This window comes from Phocoena phocoena, chromosome 21 (assembly GCF_963924675.1).
Source record: "Phocoena phocoena chromosome 21, mPhoPho1.1, whole genome shotgun sequence".
Taxonomy (NCBI): Eukaryota; Metazoa; Chordata; class Mammalia; order Artiodactyla; family Phocoenidae; genus Phocoena; species Phocoena phocoena.
Genome location: NC_089239.1, coordinates 6,064,965 through 6,084,377, shown reverse-complemented (window position 1 = coordinate 6,084,377; position 19,413 = coordinate 6,064,965). Strand labels below are relative to the sequence as shown.

Below are 19,413 nucleotides of genomic sequence, written 5' to 3'. Positions count from 1 at the left end.
CCTATAGTCTGTCACAGAGTGATGTAAGTCAGAAAGAGAAAACAAATACCATATGCTAACGCATATATATGGAATCTAAAAAAAAAAAAAGGTACTGATGAACCTAGTTGCAGGGCAGGAATAAAGAGGTAGACATAGAGAATGGACTTGATGACATGGTGTGGGAGGGCGAAGCTGGGGCGAAGTGAGAGTAGCATCAACATATATACACTACCGAATGTAAACTAGTTGGCTGGTGGGAAGCAGCAGCATAGCACAGGGAGATCAGCTCTGTGCTTTGCGATGACCTAGAGGGGAGGGTGGGAGGGACACGCAAGAGGGAGGGGATGTGGGGACACATGTATGCATATGGCTGATTCGCTTTGTTGTACAACAGAAACTAACACGGTATTGTGAAGCAATTATACTCCAATAAAGATCTATTAAAAAATATATACAATCTTAAAAGAATTAAATATTCTACACTCAGTAGCAAAGACATGTTGAATAAGCGAAGTATTTTAAAATGTCAACATTAATAGTCATCTATTAATTGATTTTTAAATAGATTGATTACTTTTATATGGAAAATAAACTTTATAGAAAATATATTTATGAGTGCACTGTGGTAATAACTTTTTTTTCCTTTTTAGCCTATATATGCAAACAGATTTCCAGTACCAACTTATGCAGCCAAGCAGCCTCAGCAGTTCCCATCAAGGTCTGAAGTGAATTTGCTTAGATTACTTGACCAGAATAAAACCCAGGGTTAATGTCTAAATAGTTCTCTTGTATTTTTAATTTAATTTAGGACAAGGTATTTGCTGCTAACAGTTTAGATAGAACACAGTTTGCAGAAAAACTTTTAAGAGCTTTTATGTAAGTTTTGTCATATTAATGCAGTGTCAGAATGAAATTTTAAAGAAGCCCAAACAAGACAGTCAACAGCTGCTGTAGCCTTTGGAGTCTGTAAGATTCAGAAGCAACGACCTTTAAAATAACCAGCAATGGGAAATCAGATAGGCTGGACCAGCCTTCTTATTAGGAACAGCTAGAAAAAAGCTAGACAATATAAGAAAATATGTATTTCAAGGCATCAGAAAACTACCAAGGAAATGAGAGATTATGGGACTATGGTCCAGGAGAGGAAGGCAGTCCAGAGATAATCTCAGCTTTTGGGACCATTTTTCATCCTAGACTGTAAATATCTACCTATTCTGAACATGAGAGGATAGGAAGCTGAGGAGAGCTTTCAACAAACTCATAGGGATGAGGGGACAAAGACTGGAGCCCTGTCAAGGAGGTGGTACCCTGGCGAATATCCCAGTCTTTGTGTTGGGACCCCAGGATAAGGGTGAATCAGACCCTCAACTTATTTCCTGCAGTTTTTTTTTTTTTTTTAATGTTTGGCCCCCAGTTTAAAAAGCTAGACATATAAGAAAAGAAAATGTGACTAAAACCAAGAAAAGCAGACTCAGAGGGTATGCAATTAATATCAGAGGTGGACTTTAAAGTAACTATGATGATTACATCACCGAATTAATAGTCAAGATTGAGAATTTCAGCACAAAACTAGATGTGCTGGACTTAAAAACCTAAAAAAAGAATTAAATGGAAATTCTAGAACTGAAGAACACAAGAAAAATAAAAGACTCAGTGGATGGGCGTAACATCAGCAAGAAAGGAGAAAATTTATTATAACATTTTGCATCACATAAAATACATCTCACCCCTCCCACCCCGCAAAAGTCCTTTAAATTACAATTGAATTGCACACTGAGTAGTATCCTCAAGTATAATCTTTATTATGCAGTGAGAGTGTACTGAAATCCACCTGAACCTCAGGAGCAGATTATATAAATAGTGAGACACATATTCACCATGTAAAGTTCTAGTATGTTATTGGAATAGAGGTGTACTAGAATTGGATGAAGAAGTTAGGGAAGAGTATCCACAGGTTAAAGCATGAGAACTGAGAAGGACTGGTATAGAAGTCATAGCAGGTTTAATTCTCGGAGTGGAAATTATATTTGAGAGAGCTGGAATTTCAGTTCTATGCATGTATGTAAGGTTTATACTTAGTTGTGATTTGCTCCCCTTAAATCCTAACAGTACAAGAGGTGCTTAATTCACATAGTATCTTCACTTGTCTTTTACAATTTGTCTTTTCTATTTCATGTACTGTCCTTTTTTTTTTTTTTTTTTTTTGCGGTACGCGGGCCTCTCACTGTTGTGGCCTCTCCCATTGCGGAGCACAGGCTCCGGATGCACAGGCTCAGCGGCCATGGCTCACGGGCCCAGCCGCTCCATGGCATGTGGGATATTCCCTGACCGGGGCATGAACCCGCGTCCCCTGCATCGGCAGGCGGACTCTCAACCACTGCGCCACCAGGGAAGCCCCTCATGTACTGTCCTTTTTAAACACATATACACCAGAACCTTTGTACGTTGTTGATTATACACTAGCATGACTTTAAGGTAGTTACTCCATTTTAGACTCTGATTGGAGACTTTTAACCATTACATATCCGATTCGTAGTGATCTCAGAATATAAGGTACCCTTAAGAATTGTCAGTGATGTCAAGAATGGTGTTATGTTGGGCTTGTAATGAAGGTAGCATTATTTCATACGGTTGAAACATACGATTAACTGTCTTTCTTCCCCCTCACAGGCCGCCTCCACCACAACCGAAAGTATCATCTCAGGGAAATTTAATTCCTGCTCGTCCTGCTCCTCCACCTCCGTTATATAGTTCCCTCACTTGATTGTTTTTTTTTTTAACCTTTCATTTTGCAGACATCTTCAGGGAACTGAGCTAATACTTTTTTTTTTCCTGATATTTTCTTGAAAAACCTTTCTTCCTGCTGCAATTATGAATGAAAACAAAATACCACCAAACAAACTTTATTAATACAGAAAAACAGAACTTGAGTAGTGGGAAATGAGAAACAGAAGAAATGCAGTAAAGCCAGGGAATTTAGAATAATATTTTCATTTCCATTACTGAATACATTTTATTCGGTCATCTGTGAGGTTAATGCACCTGACATGGATTATGTTATTTGAACACGTTACTGTAGTGATTTTCAAATTAACTGTATTGGTTTAAGTTTTGTCATTATGTGCTTAAATGTAATTCTGAATTTTGACCTTAGTTATCATTAATGTAGTTTCTGATTGAACATGTAATAGCCTAATACCTGTGAAAACTAATTAGCTGTCAATTAATATCTAATATTTTTAACCTTGCACAGACTAATAATCATCACACACTAGAATTTTGTGTATCTCATTCACTACATGAATAAAGGAATACTCTGTCTTCAGAAGAATGCACAAAATACAGAATTAAGATACCATAATATAAATTTAAAAGTGCAAAAACACACTAAAAGTGTGTATGTGTATACTTACACACAGTTATTATCTTCCATTTTAATGAACATTCTATGGATATATGATTCTATGGATTCTATGGATAATAGATTCTGTGGATCTATCTATGGATAATGAATATTAGAAAAGTTAATTTAATAATAGAATTTCTATTATGAATCATGTTAAAGCATAGCATCCTTTTACAATAGCATTGTTTTAAATTAATTATAAACTTTAAGGTACGAAGTATTTAATAGAACTAATCAGATACGCTGTTGATTCTTGGCTGTAATAAAAAGCAGGAACAATTATAATATCTTCAATCAATTGAGCTATCATAAAACCACTTGAGAATTTCATAAGCACTTTAATTTTAAGTCCAAAATCTGAAACTTCAAAGATTGCTATTAATATAATTTAGAATGTTTACATTTACTAAGGTGTGCTTGGTAATGTCTCTGTTGACACTAATATTTTTAAAGAAATTAGGCTGGAGAAAGGAAGGAAGAAAAAGTTTTCTTAGATAAGTGCAAAAAAGTTAGTGGTATCTGTGAGTTATTGTCCCAGCTATGATAAAAAAATGAATTTTTACTGTGGAAGAAATGGTATGAATGATAAAAATTTAAGCACCTAAATTGTTTTGGTAATTTTTCATAATAAAGTTTATTAATAAGTTTATTAACTGAATTTCTTTAGTTTTTAAAAAATTTTTGGTTTGTGTATACATACATATACAAACATAAGATTTACCGTAAATAAAATACTTGAAATTCTGATTTGTGTTGCCCAGTAATTTCTTAAATACTCAGCTATTTATAACCTTATTAATTAAAACATTATACTAATTTTCCAGACTTCTGCCAAATTGTGAACAGTGGCTTTCTGTTAAAAAGAAAAACAGATTGGTTTTGAAGAAGACACACATCTGTCTTCTGAAGATGGTACATTATTTTAACAATCAGGTACATATTAAAAATTGTAAACAGTCCCAAATAAAGATTCTTCATTTCAGTTTAAATCTCTGAATGAATTAATATATGACCAAAAATGTTTGTGTTTGTCACTGAGATGGTCCCACAGTTTTTGCACAGCTTTGCAATTGTCATTCATATCACTGAAATTTCACAGTTGGTAATATATTAACTATGCAACTTAAAACTTTTTTCAGAATTAGATAATTCCTTGGATCTTTGAATATTTAGAAAGTTTTTCTAGAAGACTGTTGATCAGTCTGAACTTCTTTTGCTTTTATATATATTTTTACATATTTTATATTCTTTTCACTTAGGTTTGTCCTTGATTTATCTTGGATTGTTATTAAAAATTGTAAAATTTCTTGGTCATAGATGCCACTTAAAAATTTGAAAATATTAAAGGTATTCTTTGCCATCTGCTAAAGATGTTTTAATAATCAAGGATAAATTGTATGTAACTTTGGTGTTGCTGTGTGACTGTGTTCACAAGCTTATTACCTTGTTCAAGGTATCGCATTTTCCCTTTCTATCAGGCAGCTGCCTGGGTCTCTAACCATCTAGTAAAACATGATCTAGGTTTTCTAAGCACAGATCAGATTTTATTAAATTCTATAAATGTTTACTGAAACTCTACCATCTTGGCAGGTACCACAGTACGTCATTAGGTCCTGTGATATATAAGTTCTGGATGAGACATGCCTCCCATTATAGAGAGAGCCATATACACAAGTAAGAATGACATAAAGTCTGCTTTTTAAAAGATTTAAACAGGAAAGGTTGCGGAGAAGGAAATAACAAAGAAGTGAAATAACTGGAAATCTATTCAAAGTACTTACCACTAATTAACAAGTCTAAGCATTTACTGTAACGGTTCTAATGCTGTGAAGCAAGATGAAACCAGCTTTTGGCTCAACTACCCCCTAAAAGAAGTGTTAGTCTAGCATTTGTTGTTCCTGTTGAGATGCAAGCTATGTGTATACAGTTGACCCTTGAACCACGTGGGTTTGAACTGCACAGATCCACTTACAAGCTTTTTTGTTTTCCAATAAAAATACAGTGGCACTCCATATCTGCAGGTTCACATCCGTGGCTTCAACCAACCGCAAGTGGTAAATAGTTCAGTATCCATGGTTGGTTGAATCTGCAGGTACAGAAATCGGAGGGCCAACATCGGGACTTGAGCATCTGGGGATTTTGGTATCCACAGTGGGTCCTGGAATCAATCTCCCCGTGGATACCGAGAGGCCAGTTGTATTTTTGTTGCCGTGTTTATGCTCATGATATTCTTTTGCAGACTTAGATTACCCTGTCGAAATCCTATGCATCCATAAAATTAGATCTCAACTGAGTTTAGATGTGGTGATTCCCCAAACGAACTTTTCTGTGTTACCACAGGACCTTTTAGTTTGTGTATCTGCCGTTCTGTTAATTGGTGTGAGAGATTAACTCATTCTTGGGGATTTGAAAAGAATTGAAGGATAGTGCATATACGTAGAGACTGGGGGGTGAGTCTGGGAGGGAGGAGGCATTGCAGTCCAAGGTAATAAGGCAATTTTCATTCAGTAAAGACAGGAAGTCATAAGTAGTCATAGCACTGGGGATAGAAGAAAAGAAAAGCAAAGCCTGGGCTCCGAATTTAGAAATTTTTGAATACTATGTTGAGGGAGGGGGCTACGACTTGCAGAACAGAGAATTTTCTACTGGAACATATGTACTGTAATTATGGGCAAAAATCTTGTCCATTTCATTCATTACATGAATGAATGAATATTTATTGTACTGAGAAGTTACTGAACAAGAGCAGGCCATCACATGAATTTTTTGATTGGAGGAAAAAGTAGACACAGCCTGGTTACAAAGTGTATTTGGGCAGTAGGTATGGAAAAAAACCATAGCAGGTACTTTCCGAAGATACCAAAATCTACTCACTTTTCCCTTTCTTGGAATCGTTTTAAAATATATCTGGATTTTTGTTGTTGTTTTAATTAAAAAGCCTCAGCTTTAGGAAATATGAATGTATAATTCGTGTGTGTGTGTGTGCGCGCGCGCGTGTGTGCGTATGCGCATAGTTTTAAATTCAGCAAGTAGTATCTGATACAAAACAGCGCACAATAAATGTTAGTTCTTTTAGGTCCATCCACACGAAGCAAAAAGTTTGTGGGGGATGATGACCGCGACGGAGAGGGCCAGGGTGGTCGGGGACCTCCAGACAACTGGCCATCGGGTAGAGCGGCCTGCTGGGAAAAGAGCTTCCTGCGGACTCGGACGCACGACTATAAAGGGAGGCGTGCCCTACAGGCGATTGGTGGACTGGGCGCTGAGTACCGGGCGCTCCGGTAGGTGCCGCAGCCTCGCGAGAACGGCGCTCACGAACGGCCAACGGCAGTAGGGCTCAGGTCTCCGCTGGAAGAGAGGAGTCGCGAAATGTTCCGCCTAATGATGTTGCTAGCGGGGCTCCGTGGCTTGCTAATGTCGAGACCCGGTAAGCCCGAGGATGCCCTGTTTGTTACTCCGGTAGGGGGAGGAGGAAGATTTTTCTTTTCCTTCTTTAAACGCGTACCTGCTTGGGTCAAACTGCGCCTCGACTCGATTGAAAACTCGGCGTCCTTCCCTGCTTTTAGGTTTCTTTTGCCAGTCAGGAAACCGGGCAGTTTTTAGGCGCTCCGTAGGGATACAGAACTGACTCACGAGAGAGGAAGATACTTTTAATAAGCTTAAGGACTAAATCTCTGACGCTCTGACTCTCTGAATCTGGGTTTGGGGCAGCCGTTTATGGAGGTCTGTTAGGCACTCACAAAACTACCTCACAATTTCTTGCGCTCAGAAGCACCCCAGAAACTTCATGAACTCTACTCAAACTCCAGAAAACTGTGTCTCCTCAGGTATCATCTGTTCCAGTATAATTTGTCCTGCATTCAGTAACTTGTCCTGCAATACCAAAAAAATATTCTATTGCTGACATTGTGACAATACGGGGAACAGTTACAGAGAGTCCTCAAAATTTTAAAATATATTGGGGGGGATTTAGATGCAAGTAAAATTTTAAGATATGTTCTTATTTTCCTTCCCTTTTTATACACTGTTCTGAGTCTTCCCATTCTGTGTCAGTACATGGAATATCTTGTCTTCTCCTCCCCCATCTGCATAGTGTTCTGTGGCTTGGAGGCACCACAATTTAGCAGCCAGTTCTCTTATTAAAGGACTGTTGGATTGTTTCCAGTCATTTTGCTGTTACATGCTACACTGCTGAACTCGGACGGCACCCCCCCGTTCCCCCCACAAAATACCCTAGACCGGGTGGCTTAAACAACAGAGATTTATTTTCTCACAGTTCTGGAGGCAGGAAGCCTGAAATCAGGGTGCTCTCATAGTGGGGATCTGGTGAGGTCTCTCTTCCTGGCTAGTAGACCGTTCCCTTCTTGCTGTGTACTCACGTGACCTCTTCTTTGTGAGCAGAGAGAAGGAGCAAACTCACTTGTCTCTTCTTACAAAGGCGTGAAACCCATCATGAGAGATCCATCCTCATGATCTCATCTAACCCTGATTACCTCCCAAAGATCCCATTGCTATATACCATCACATTGGGGGTTAGGGCTTCCAATAGGAAAGCTGGGGGCGGGGGACACATCTTCACCATAACACCTGCAACATTTAAATACAGTGTTTCTGAAACTTTTCGGAATGTTTCTTTCAGCAAAGAAATGAACAAAAATGTAACAATTATTGAAGTTCTCAGAGAGCTTTTATGTTCTGCTTATATTCGTCAGTATTTGTCATATTAGAAATTAATGTAGAAATTTAAGAATTTTAATTAATTCGTTAAAAAATAACAGTAATGTTACTTAACTCAGGTTTGGCTGCTCGCGGCTCGAAAGCCAGTACTCGAGAGACAGGTATTGGTAGGAAAGGAAAGGTTGCTTCATTCAGGAGGCTGGGGAGAAGGTAGACTCGTGTCCAAACACCAGCTTGGTTGTTGATCAGGGGGCAAGAGCTTTGAAAGGGGAGTTTCAGGGATGTATAGGCAGAGGGAGGGGGCTACAACTTGCAGAACAGCACAGTCAGCTCCCACAGTCATGAAATTGGTCATGTGGTGGTCTGATCGGTGTCATCTTGTTTTAAGTTCAGTTAATCTTCAGTTCTAGGGTTGGTTCCCATTTCCTTGAGGCCAGTTCTTGGAATTGTGCAAGATGGAGCAGCTTATTTCTTGGCTGCAGTCTGGTCATCACGTAGTTAACTTCTCCCACCTGGTGAGGGTTTCAGTGTCTGCGAAACAGCTCAAAGGACATGGCTCAGAATATTATCTATAGCTCTTGAAGAGGAACTAAAGGTCCTTGACCTTGTTTAATGGCTAAACTATTATTATTTTGTCTTGTTTGACTGCTTTCCTTTGGTTCTGCATTTTTTTTCACTTCTCTGATTGAATTTATTCTTTGACTAAAGTTTTTCTACAGACAAGAGGCAGGCAGAGGACATTGGGTGTGTGTGGGGGTCTGTCCTGGGAAAGCCCCATAGGGTCCTGCTCAATTACAGTAATAGACCTATTATATGTTAATGTAAGTAACACATTTAAAAAATAAAAACTATATTTTCCAAAACAAAGAATTTAGAATGGCATTGTTTTACATTTTGTGAATCTCTTTAAGGTTTGGTTTAATAGATGACAGCTGGATTCTCATATCTACTTCTGCATTCAGTCTGTTGCCAAATGTTTTGTTTGAAGTAAATGAAAAAATTCCAGCTTATGTAGTTGGAAAAGGGAGTAGTTTATGAGCCTTTTCAGGTAATTACCAGTATTCCTCTTTGGATGCTGCACCGAATACACACTTGATAAATGGTAAAGTTTAGTTGCAATGTGGAATCTAAACACATCGATGAATTTTTCTTAATATGTTATGTTAAAATCCATTGGTCTATTTTGAACTTTAATGGATATTTTACCCATCTGTTTTTTTTTAATATATTACCTTTGTTTTTTTCTTTTTTAACATCTTTACTGGAGTATAATTGCTTTACAAAGGTGTGTTAGTTTCTGCTTTATAACAAAGTGAATCAGCTATACATATACATTTATCCCCATAGCTCCTCCCTCTTGTATTTTCCCTCCCACTCTCCCTATCCCACCCCTCTAGGTGGTCACAAAGCACCGAGCTGATCTCCCTGTTTTACATTTGGTAGTGTATATATGTCCACGCCACTCTCTCACTTCGTCCCAGCTTACCCTTCCCCCTGCCCGTGTCCTCAATTCCATTTTCTACGTCTGTGTCTTTATTCCTGTCCTGCCTCTAGGTTCTTCAGAACCAATATATATATATATTTTTAGATTCCATACATATGTGTTAGCATATGGTATTTGTTTTTCTCTTTCTGACTTACTTCACTCTGTATGACAGACGCTAGGTCCATCCACCTCACTACAAATAATTCAGTTTTGTTTCTTTTTATGGCTGAGTAATATTCCATTGTATATATGTGCTACATCTTCTTTATACCTTTGTTTTAAAATTATTTTAAATTGTGGTAAAATATACAACCATAAAATTTACCATCTTCAACCATTTTAAAAATGAATAAACTTTATTTTTTAGAGTGTTTCAGGTTCGTAGCAAAACTGAGAGAAAGGTACAGAGATTTCTCACGTACCCCTGTCCCCACACATGTACAATCTCTGCTATAGGCATCCTGCTCCACAGTGGTGTGTTTGTTAGAATTGATGATCCCACACTGGTGCATCATTATCACCCCAAATCTATAGTTTACCTTAGGATTCACTCTTGCTGTTTTACATTCTGTGGAATTTGACAAATGTATAATGACATGTATCCCCCAGAGTAGTTTTGCAGCCCTAAAAATCCTCTGTGCTTCATCTGTTCATCTCTCCCTTTCCCATAAGTCCTGGCAACCACTGATCTTCTTGCTGTCTCCATAGTTTTGCCTTTTCCAGAATGTCATATAGTTGGAATCTTATAGTATGTTGCCTTTTTCAGATTGGCTTCTTTCACTTAGTAATATGCATTTTTGGTTCTTCCATGTCTTTCCAGGGCTGCATAGCTTATTTCTTTTTAGCAGTGAGTGATATTCCATTGTCTGTATATACCAGTTTACTTATCCATTTACCTACTAAAAGACATCTTGGTTGCTTTCAAGTTTTGACAGGTATGAACAAAGCTACCATAAATATCTGTGTGCAAGTTTTTGTGTGGACATAAGTTTTCAACTCCTTTGGGTAAATACCAAGGAGTGCTATTGCTGGGTCATATCGTAAGGATATGTTTAGTTTTTAAAATTAGTGTCTTTTTGCTTCAGTACGAAGAACTCTCTTTAACATTTCTTGTGAGGCCATTCTAGTGGTGATGGACTCTAACTTTTTTAAGGAAATTCTTTGTCTCTCCTTCAATTCTGAAGGACAGCTTTGCTGGGTATGGTATCCTTAGTTGGAATTTTCTTTCTTTCAGTACTTTGAATATACTGTCCCACTCCATTCTGGCCTGCAAGGTTTCTGCTGAAAAATCCACTGATAGTCTTATGGGAGTTCCTTTGTACATAACAAATTGTGTTTCTCTTGCTGCCTTTTTTTTTTTTTTTTTTTTGCGGTATGCAGACCTCTCACTGCTGTGGCCTCTCCCATTGCGGACCACAGGCTCCGGATGCGCAGGTCCAGCGGCCACAGCCCATGGGCCTAGCTGCTCCGCGGCATGTGGGATCCTCCCAGACCGGCACACGAACCCGCGTCCCCTGCATCAACAGGTGGACTCCTAACCACTGCGTCACCAGGGAAGCCCCTATCTTGCTGCTTTTTTTTTTATTTCTATTTTATTTTATTTATTTTATTTTTTTAAACATCTTTATTGGGGTATAATTGCTTTACAATGGTGTGTTAGTTTCTGCTTTATAACAAAGTGAATCAGTTATACATATACATATGTTCCCATATCTCTTCCCTCTTGCGTCTCCCGCCCTCCCACCCTCCCTATCCCACCCCTCCTGGCGGTCACAAAGCACCGAGCCAATATCCCTGTGCCATGTGGCTGCTTCCCACTAGCTATCTACCTTACATTTGTTAGTGTATATATGTCCATGCCACTCTCTCGCCCTGTCACAGCTCACCCTTCCCCCTCCCCATATCCTCAAGTCTGTTCTCCAGTAGGTCTGTGTCTTTATTCCTGTCTTACCCCTAGGTTCTTCATTACATTTTTTCTTAATCAAAACTACAATGAGATATCATCTCACACCAGTCAGAATGGCCATCATCAAGAAATCTAAAAACAATAAATGCTGGAGAGGGTGTGGAGAAAAGGGAACACTTGCACTGCTGGTGGGAATGTGAATTGGTTCAGCCACTATGGAGAACAGTATGGAGGTTCCTTAAAAAACTACAAATAGAACTACCATATGACCCAGCAATCCCACTACTGGGCATATACCCTGAGAAAACCAAAATTCAAAAAGAGTCATGTACCAAAATGTTCATCGCAGCTCTATTTACAATAGCCCAGAGATGGAAACAACCTAAGTGCCCATCATCGGATGAATGGATAAAGAAGATGTGGCATATATATACAATGGAATATTACTCAGCCATAAAAAGAAACGAAATTGAGCTATTTGTAATGAGGTGGATAGACCTAGAGTCTGTCATACAGAGTGAAGTAAGTCAGAAAGAGAAAGACAAATACTGTATACTAACACATATATATGGAATTTAAGAAAAAAAATCTCTTGCTGCTTTTTAAGAGTTTCTCTTTGTCTTTAATTTTTGGCCTAAGTTGACTAATATAGAAATTGGAGCTTTGAAGTGGTGTGCTGCCATGATAAACTTAAAATATATGCCTTTGACTTTGCTGCTGGGTATTGATGGGTAGCAGGTGACAGGAAATGGAAACCACCTGGAAAAAATGGAAATCAATGATAAGAAGTGACAGAACATTTGGTAAAAACTGTAGGACAGACTACATTCTGTAGAAATTAGATAACAGATTGTTAGCAGTGGAGGTTGGTTTCATTACTCAATTTTGTCAAAGTGTTAAGAGAAAGAGATAATCTCAGGAAACAGTCGACCAGTTTGCAAATCGAATTAATAGGGAATAAATCCAGAAATTTGGGGCCTTTCAGGACTTTAAAGGGTGACCAGTTCCAGATTTCAAATAGTAAGAAATGGAATTTTAAAAGGTTTGAGCAACAAAACGTCAGTAAAAACTCTCAGAGAAAATTACTCAGGTTAGCACTGCAATCAAGGGTGTGGCCTTACATTATATTTTTCTAGGCTGACTTATGGTTGCCATCACTAAGTTGAGAGAGAGAGAGGTGAGAGAGGAGGGAAGGAGAAATAGGAGTTAGGCAAAGAAATTACAGGATGAGAGAAAATATTTGTAAATGATTTGTCTGAAAAGGGTCTAGTATCCAGAAAATAAAGGGCAAAGAAATAAAGCAGATTTGAAAATTATGACTTTAAAAAGTTTTATATGTGTTTTAATTGCATGACAAAGTTACTGAAGACAACTAGATGAGAAACTTCTACGTTTTTGATGGTAGTGTACTGCCAAAGGAACTTCAAACTAGATTATACAAGCTTTTGACTATTTGAGAATTAACACAACTCTTGAGCCCTTTACTTCCAGGAAGTAAACTGGAAAAGCCATGCTACTTTCAAGGAGAGTATATTTGTATTTAAGTCTTTTATGATATTTTATGCTTTCTATTTACTATGGTTTTTATTTGATATCATTAAAAATCTTATTTCCTGTCTTATGTGTTTTTCTGATTTTAATGTAACATGTATAATTGACTTACAGAGTCTACAATTAAGCAGTATGTCTTCTTTTAAAAACGACAGTGACCTTAGAAAGTTGTCAGACACTGCCTTTATCATCTTACATGTTATTGTTATTTAGTATTTATACTGTTATTTAGTATTTACTCCCAAATGAGTCATCATCTTTATTGTTCCTTGTTTACTCAGTCAGTGCTTGCTTAGATTTATCCACAAGTTTATAGCTTTATTTGCTTACCTTCTTTCTAGCACCCTACTCTTTCCTTCTTAGTATCTTTTTCATCAAGAGTTTGAGTGGTAAATCGTCTGTTTACTTGAAAATGTCTTTATGTCTCCCTCACTGTTGAATGACAATTTAGTTTGATATCCAATTTCAGACTGACAGTTATTTTTCCAATAGCACTTTGAGAATGTTACTCCATTGCTATTTGGCCTCCACGTTAACTTTTTTTTTTTAATTATGAGGATTTCAAATAAATGCAAAAATAGAAGAATAAAGAACTCAGGTTCAACAGTTATAAACTCGTGGTTAATTCTGTTTCTTTTTTACGTTCCCTACCACTTCCTCTATTCTCATATTATTTGGAGCAAATTATAGACATTATATCATTTCGTGTCTAAGCATTTCAATATATATTGCTAAATGGCCAGAAAATATAACCACAGTATCGTGATCATGGCTTAGAAATTAACGATTTCTTCTATCACCCAATATTCAGTCTGTGTTCAAATTTTCAATTGTTTCATGAGTGTAATAAGTTGCCTTACAGTTTGTAATCACCTAGAAAATAATGTCCACACATTGTTTGAATCAGCATACAAAAGATCTGCTCATTGAATTGGCTCCTTCCCTGCTCGATTTTATTTAGTCTGTGGCTTTTAGTACCATGTTGATACTGATAACTCCAAATTTATATTTCTTCTCTTGCACTCCCTTAGGCAGCCTGTGAGATGGCTACCAATGTTTCCCACATTCTGGTAATCACGCTCTTGTGTAATCCCCTCCTCTTAAATGTGAGCTGTGTGTTTTTGGTTTTGTTTTTTTTTTTTGCGGTACACGAGCGTCTCACTGTTGTGGCCTCTCCCGTTGCAGAGCACAGGCTCCGGACACGCAGGCTCAGAGGCCATGGCTCACGGCCCTAGCCGCTCCGCGGCATGTGGGATCTTCCCGGACCGGGGCACAAACCCGTGTCCCCTGCATTGGCAGGCGGAGTGAACTGTGTTTTATGGTTTGTTTTTAGTGAATAAAATGTGGTCAGGATCATGGGATGTCTCTTGTGAGATTAGGATACAGAAAAACTGTCTTTTGTCCTGGGTGCCCGCTTTCAGTCTCTCTTTTTCTGAGCCCTTGTTCTGAGGGAAGCAAGTTGTGAGTAGCCTTATGGAGAGGCCTGTGTGGCATGGAACTGAGCTTTCTCATTAACAGCCTGGAAAGACCCAATGCCTGCCAACAGCTAAGTGCATGAGCCTTGAAGTGGATCCTATGCTAGTCAAGCCTTGAAATGGTTGCAGCCCTGGCCTACACTTTGACTGTAGCTTTGTGAGAGTCACTGAGCCAGAGACATTCGGTTAAGCTGTGCCCAGATACCTGACCTAAGGACACTAGTGATTAATAAATGTTCCCTATTTTAAGCTACTAAATTTTGGGATAATTTGTTATGCAGCAATAGATAACTAACATACCATCCTTCAGCCTATTCTCAACATAAAGTTTTCTTGTTAAAATCTCAGTCAGCTCATGTCCGCCCTCTGCTCAAAATCTTTCAATGGTTTCTTATCTCACCAAGAATAAAAATTAAAGTGCTAACTCTGACCTGTAATGCCCTACAGGATCTCAGCATCTTGTCTCCTCTCTGGCCTCACCCTTTACTTTCTTCCTCACTGCTCATGCTACTCTAACCACAGTAGCTCCCTTGCTGCTTTTCAGACATGCCAGGCAGTTCCTCCCAGAGACCTTTGCGCTTGATCCTTTTTCTTCCTGGGATGGTCTGCCAGAGATATTCATTTGTTCCCCTCCTCACCTTCTTCAGTTCTGTGCCCAGATGCCATCTTCTCAGTGAGCCCTATTTAAGACTGAACTTCATCTTCACCAGCCTCTGTTCTAGCACGTGATTCTATGGGCTGGTGGGGCTGTTGTTCTGGTTTGGACTGGCTTAGGTAGTCTGTGGCGCATCGGTGCTCTTTCCTGGATCTGTCATCAGCTCCTGAGTTGGTTGGCAGCTGGATGATCCAGATGGTCTCACGCACTGGTCTGTCTGTTGGACTGTGTTCAGCTAGGGTGCCTTGGCTCCCTTTCACATAGTCTCTCACCCTCCTGCAGGCCAGCTCAGGCTTGTTTACATGTGGTTTCAGGATTCCAAGGCAGTGAGAGGGCAAGCCACAGTGCACAAGCACTTTTCATGTTTGCTTCTGTTACATTTGCTATTGTCTAATTGACCAAAGTAAGTTACATGGCTAAGTCTGGAGTTAGTTCCTAAGAAGTATACCAATGGGAAAGAATACTTTCTACTGTATCTATCACATCTGATTTCTGTTTTAGTTTTTCTAGAATCTCTCAACAATGATCACACTCCCATCGTTAGCTTATCTTCCAGAAAATTGTTTGAGACCTCTTAGCTGATGGTAGCACCTTTCCTTTGTCTACTTTTAGAGGGTTTTCACTGAGAGAAGAGGTAAACATGTAGTGAGTTAGCCACCTTTAATCATAAATCATATTATGGATGTTAATCCTTTGGCTTTTATACTTTGTATTTTCTTACAATCTTTCCTGCATCTTTAAAGATTTTAAAAAGATTTCTATGTATGCAAATATATTTATCTTTTCCTTTAAGACTTCTGGGCTTTGAATCTGAATCGATTTTGAATATATATGTATTTATGCACATATTATATATAGAAACATATAAATAAATTTTATTCTTTATATATATACATATGTATGAATCCAACTTAATTACTTTTCAAATGGATATTCAATCTTCCTGCCACTATCCATTGACTATATTTACCCCAGTGATTTGAAAGCCTACCTTTTCAAATATCCTATTTCATTAATTTCTTTTTGATGATGCCTATTTCAGTTGATTTAATTATAGTAGTTTAGAGTTTTTCTATTGATTCTCTAAGTACTTTTAAGTAGATAGTTATATCGTTTGCAAATAATGACATACTGTTTCTTCCTTTCTAACATTTATGCCCTTCTTTCTTGTTATCATTTTATCATATTAACCAGGGCATTCAGAACATTTTTGAAAATGGCAGTGATAATAGACTTTGTTACCTAGTTTTATTTTAATTTCTCTGTAATATTTCATAATTTACAATTTTTAATGTTTGCTTTTTGATACTTTTTCTAGTTAAGGCAATTTCCTTCTATTTCTAGCTTACATCCCTCTAATTTTCTTTGTCAGAAAATTTTGGTCAATTTGTATTTTTTTTTTTTTGAGCATGTGAGCTTTAGAATCATCTTATGTTGTTTCAAAAAACTCCTGTGGACTTTTCCATTGGATTTCATAAAATTAATAAATTAATTTAAAGAAAATTGCTATCTTTATATTCCAAGAACTGGATATAGCTTTCAATTTATTTGACTTTTTTTATGAACTATTTTAGAATTTAAAGTTTTTTTAAAATTTAAATTATATATATTCCTTTAGGAATTTATTTACATGGGTACTACACATTTTGTTGTTATTGTAAATGGTTATTTTCTAACTATTTTATTTGTGTATAGGGAAATGATTGGTTTATATATTAATTTTGTTTCTAGTCATATTACTAAATCCTCTTTTTAAAATAATAGTTATGATGATTCTTTTGGGTTTTCCAGATATATAATATCACATACAAAAGAATGTTAGGATCACAAAACCTTAGAAAGTACCAAAGAGGCAGGTTTAGATGCTACATAGATGCTACAATGTGGCTAGGGTCACAACGCAGGGAAGAATATCTAGTGATACCGTGGGAACTATACCAGAAGAGTATTCTATTGAAAATACCACTATGGTGTTTGGGCTAGGCAGCAGAATGTCTGTCCCAGTAGTCCAAAAGGACCAGATAATTCTATTACTACAAGTGTCACAAGGACCAGATACTCACACGTGGCTGCCATCTGACAATGCTCACTTCTGCAACTAAGTCTTTTTTGGGTGTATGAATAGCAGGAACTAGTAACATGCCAGCACCTTAATTGCAGTGGAGTCTGGTATAGAGTTGTTAGGTTTCCAACGTGTAATAGCACAGGGAGACAAGGTAGAAATAGTTTGAATGATTGAACCTCTCTACAGTATCCCCCAGTTCACCTCTAGATGGGCCTCTTAACATCCATATTCACCCTTGTTAAGGTTGGTAACATTCTTAAACTTTCAGGAAACAACATAATAACTTGCTTCTGCCTCATTTAATGTAATCAGTTCGTATACAGGAAAACTAGACATGTAAGTGTACCATGTGAAATTCTAGTTACGGGGAGAATTTACTTTGCTCTATTCTCTTTTAGGGCCAACTATCTATGAGTTTTTAAGATTATACCCATGGACTTACTTCTGTGTACTATTGGCATATCATACATCTACTTTCCCTCCTTCAGTTAGCTGGTCATAGGATACCATAAAAATAGGTTTTAGGAAATGATGGAAACATGATAGGAGTAGGCCTACTGGAATATTAATCACCTCGTTATGCAACTTAAAGCTTTTAGGACCTGTTCAAACCCAACCATATATATATATAACACTTCCATTTGATTAGAACTCCTGTGAATGCCTGATGATGTCAGTCTGTGAAGAGTGGGTTCAGGTTGCAAGATCATATAGTCTGAAGATCACATGGTCTGAATTTTAGCCTCTATCAGAGCCCAGTAGTGAGCTAAAAGCTTTCATAAAAGAAATATACTTACATACTATATTAGATTCCTGTGGCTGCCATAAAAAAGTACCACAAACTGGGTGGCTTAAAACAACAATTTTTTTCCCCTTCTGTTTCTGGAGGCCAGAAGTCCAAAATCAAGGTATTGGCAGTGTTGATTACTTTTGGAGGCTCTGAGGGAGAATCTGTTCCATGCTTCTCTCCTAGCTTCTGATGGCTGCCAGCAATCCTATGCATTCCTTGGCTTGGAGACATGTTACTCCAGTCTCTGCCTCTGTCTTTATATTGATGTCTCCTCTGTGTGTCTTTTCCCCTTCTCTTACTTATAGGATATTAGTCATTGGATTTAGGGTCCAGTCTAATCCGGAATGGTCTCATCTTGAGATCCTTAACTTAATTACACCTTGCAAAGACCCTTATTTCTTTGCAAGGTTATAAGGTTATAGCCACAGGTTCTGAGTGGACATATCTTTTGGGGCACCATCATTCAATCCACAGCATATACCAATGAGGGCGTGTCTTTGCTTACAAACCTCAGGAGCCTCTGCTGTGATTCTCCTAGAGGGGCTTAACACAGGCTCTGCCACAGACCCTAAAGGAAAAATAGTAGAGCTCCTTGCACAGTAGACTCAGGTAGCTGAGGAGTCTTGTACTCTGGCATCTTACAAATCTGGCAGCCTATGTTTTGTTCAATAAAAATGGTCAATAAAAAAGCAACATAGCTATATATGATATATATTGCCTCCAAAATCCAAAATGGTCTACCAAGTGTTCTGCCTCTTACTATTTATTATGGAGGATATTTTCGAGTGTGGTTTAGACCACTAGACCATTACAGATGGATGTGTGTGTGTGTGTGTGTGTGTTAAGACTCTGGCACGCCTGCTTCTTCAAGGCATCTAATGTACCTGCTACTTCAGGTCTTTCTCTTAGACGATATGTTAGTTTCCTATTGTTGCTGTAACAAGTTATCACAAACTTAATAGCTTAAACAACACAAATTTATTATCTTACAGTTCTGTAAAATGGGTCTCATTGGGTAAAATCAAGGTGTTAGCAGTGCCCTGTTCCTTCTGGAAGCTGCAGGAGACAGTCTGTTTCCTTGTCTTTTCCAGATTCTAATGGCTGTTTGCATTTTTTGGCTCATGGCCCCCTTCCTCCATCTTCAAAGTCAGTGGTATTGGGCTGAGGTCTTTACACATGGCCATCTCTTTGGTTTTCTTTTCTGGCTCTTTCTTCTACTGTTAAGAACCCTTGTGATTAAATTAAGACCACAGATAACCGAGGATAATTTTCATATTTTAAGGTCAGTTGATTAGCAGCCTTAATTCTGTTCTGCCATGTAACCTAACAGGTTCTGGGGATTAGGATATGGACATCTTTGGGGGCATTATTCTATCTACCACAGACAGTGAGATTTTTAGGGTCCAGGTAGAAGAAGAAC

General features: G+C 38.0%; 2 protein-coding genes across 2 annotated transcripts in view; both read left to right on the top strand.

Moving 5' to 3' along the window:
• Positions 1-2,861, top strand: part of ADAM9 (ADAM metallopeptidase domain 9) — a 109,916-nt gene extending 107,055 nt beyond the window's left edge. The window contains exons 21-22 of the mRNA XM_065899822.1: positions 633-700; positions 2,653-2,861. Of these exons, the coding sequence (XP_065755894.1) occupies positions 633-700; positions 2,653-2,746 (162 nt within the window). The 3' untranslated portion in view covers positions 2,747-2,861. The remainder of the gene's footprint in view (positions 1-632; positions 701-2,652) is intronic.
• A 3,896-nt stretch (positions 2,862-6,757) lies between these two features.
• LOC136141918 (disintegrin and metalloproteinase domain-containing protein 32-like) overlaps positions 6,758-19,413 on the top strand; it is a 136,023-nt gene continuing 123,367 nt past the window's right edge. Inside the window, exons 1-2 of the mRNA XM_065900074.1 lie at positions 6,758-6,847; positions 8,185-8,275. Coding sequence (XP_065756146.1) covers positions 6,758-6,847; positions 8,185-8,275 — 181 coding nt within the window. The remainder of the gene's footprint in view (positions 6,848-8,184; positions 8,276-19,413) is intronic.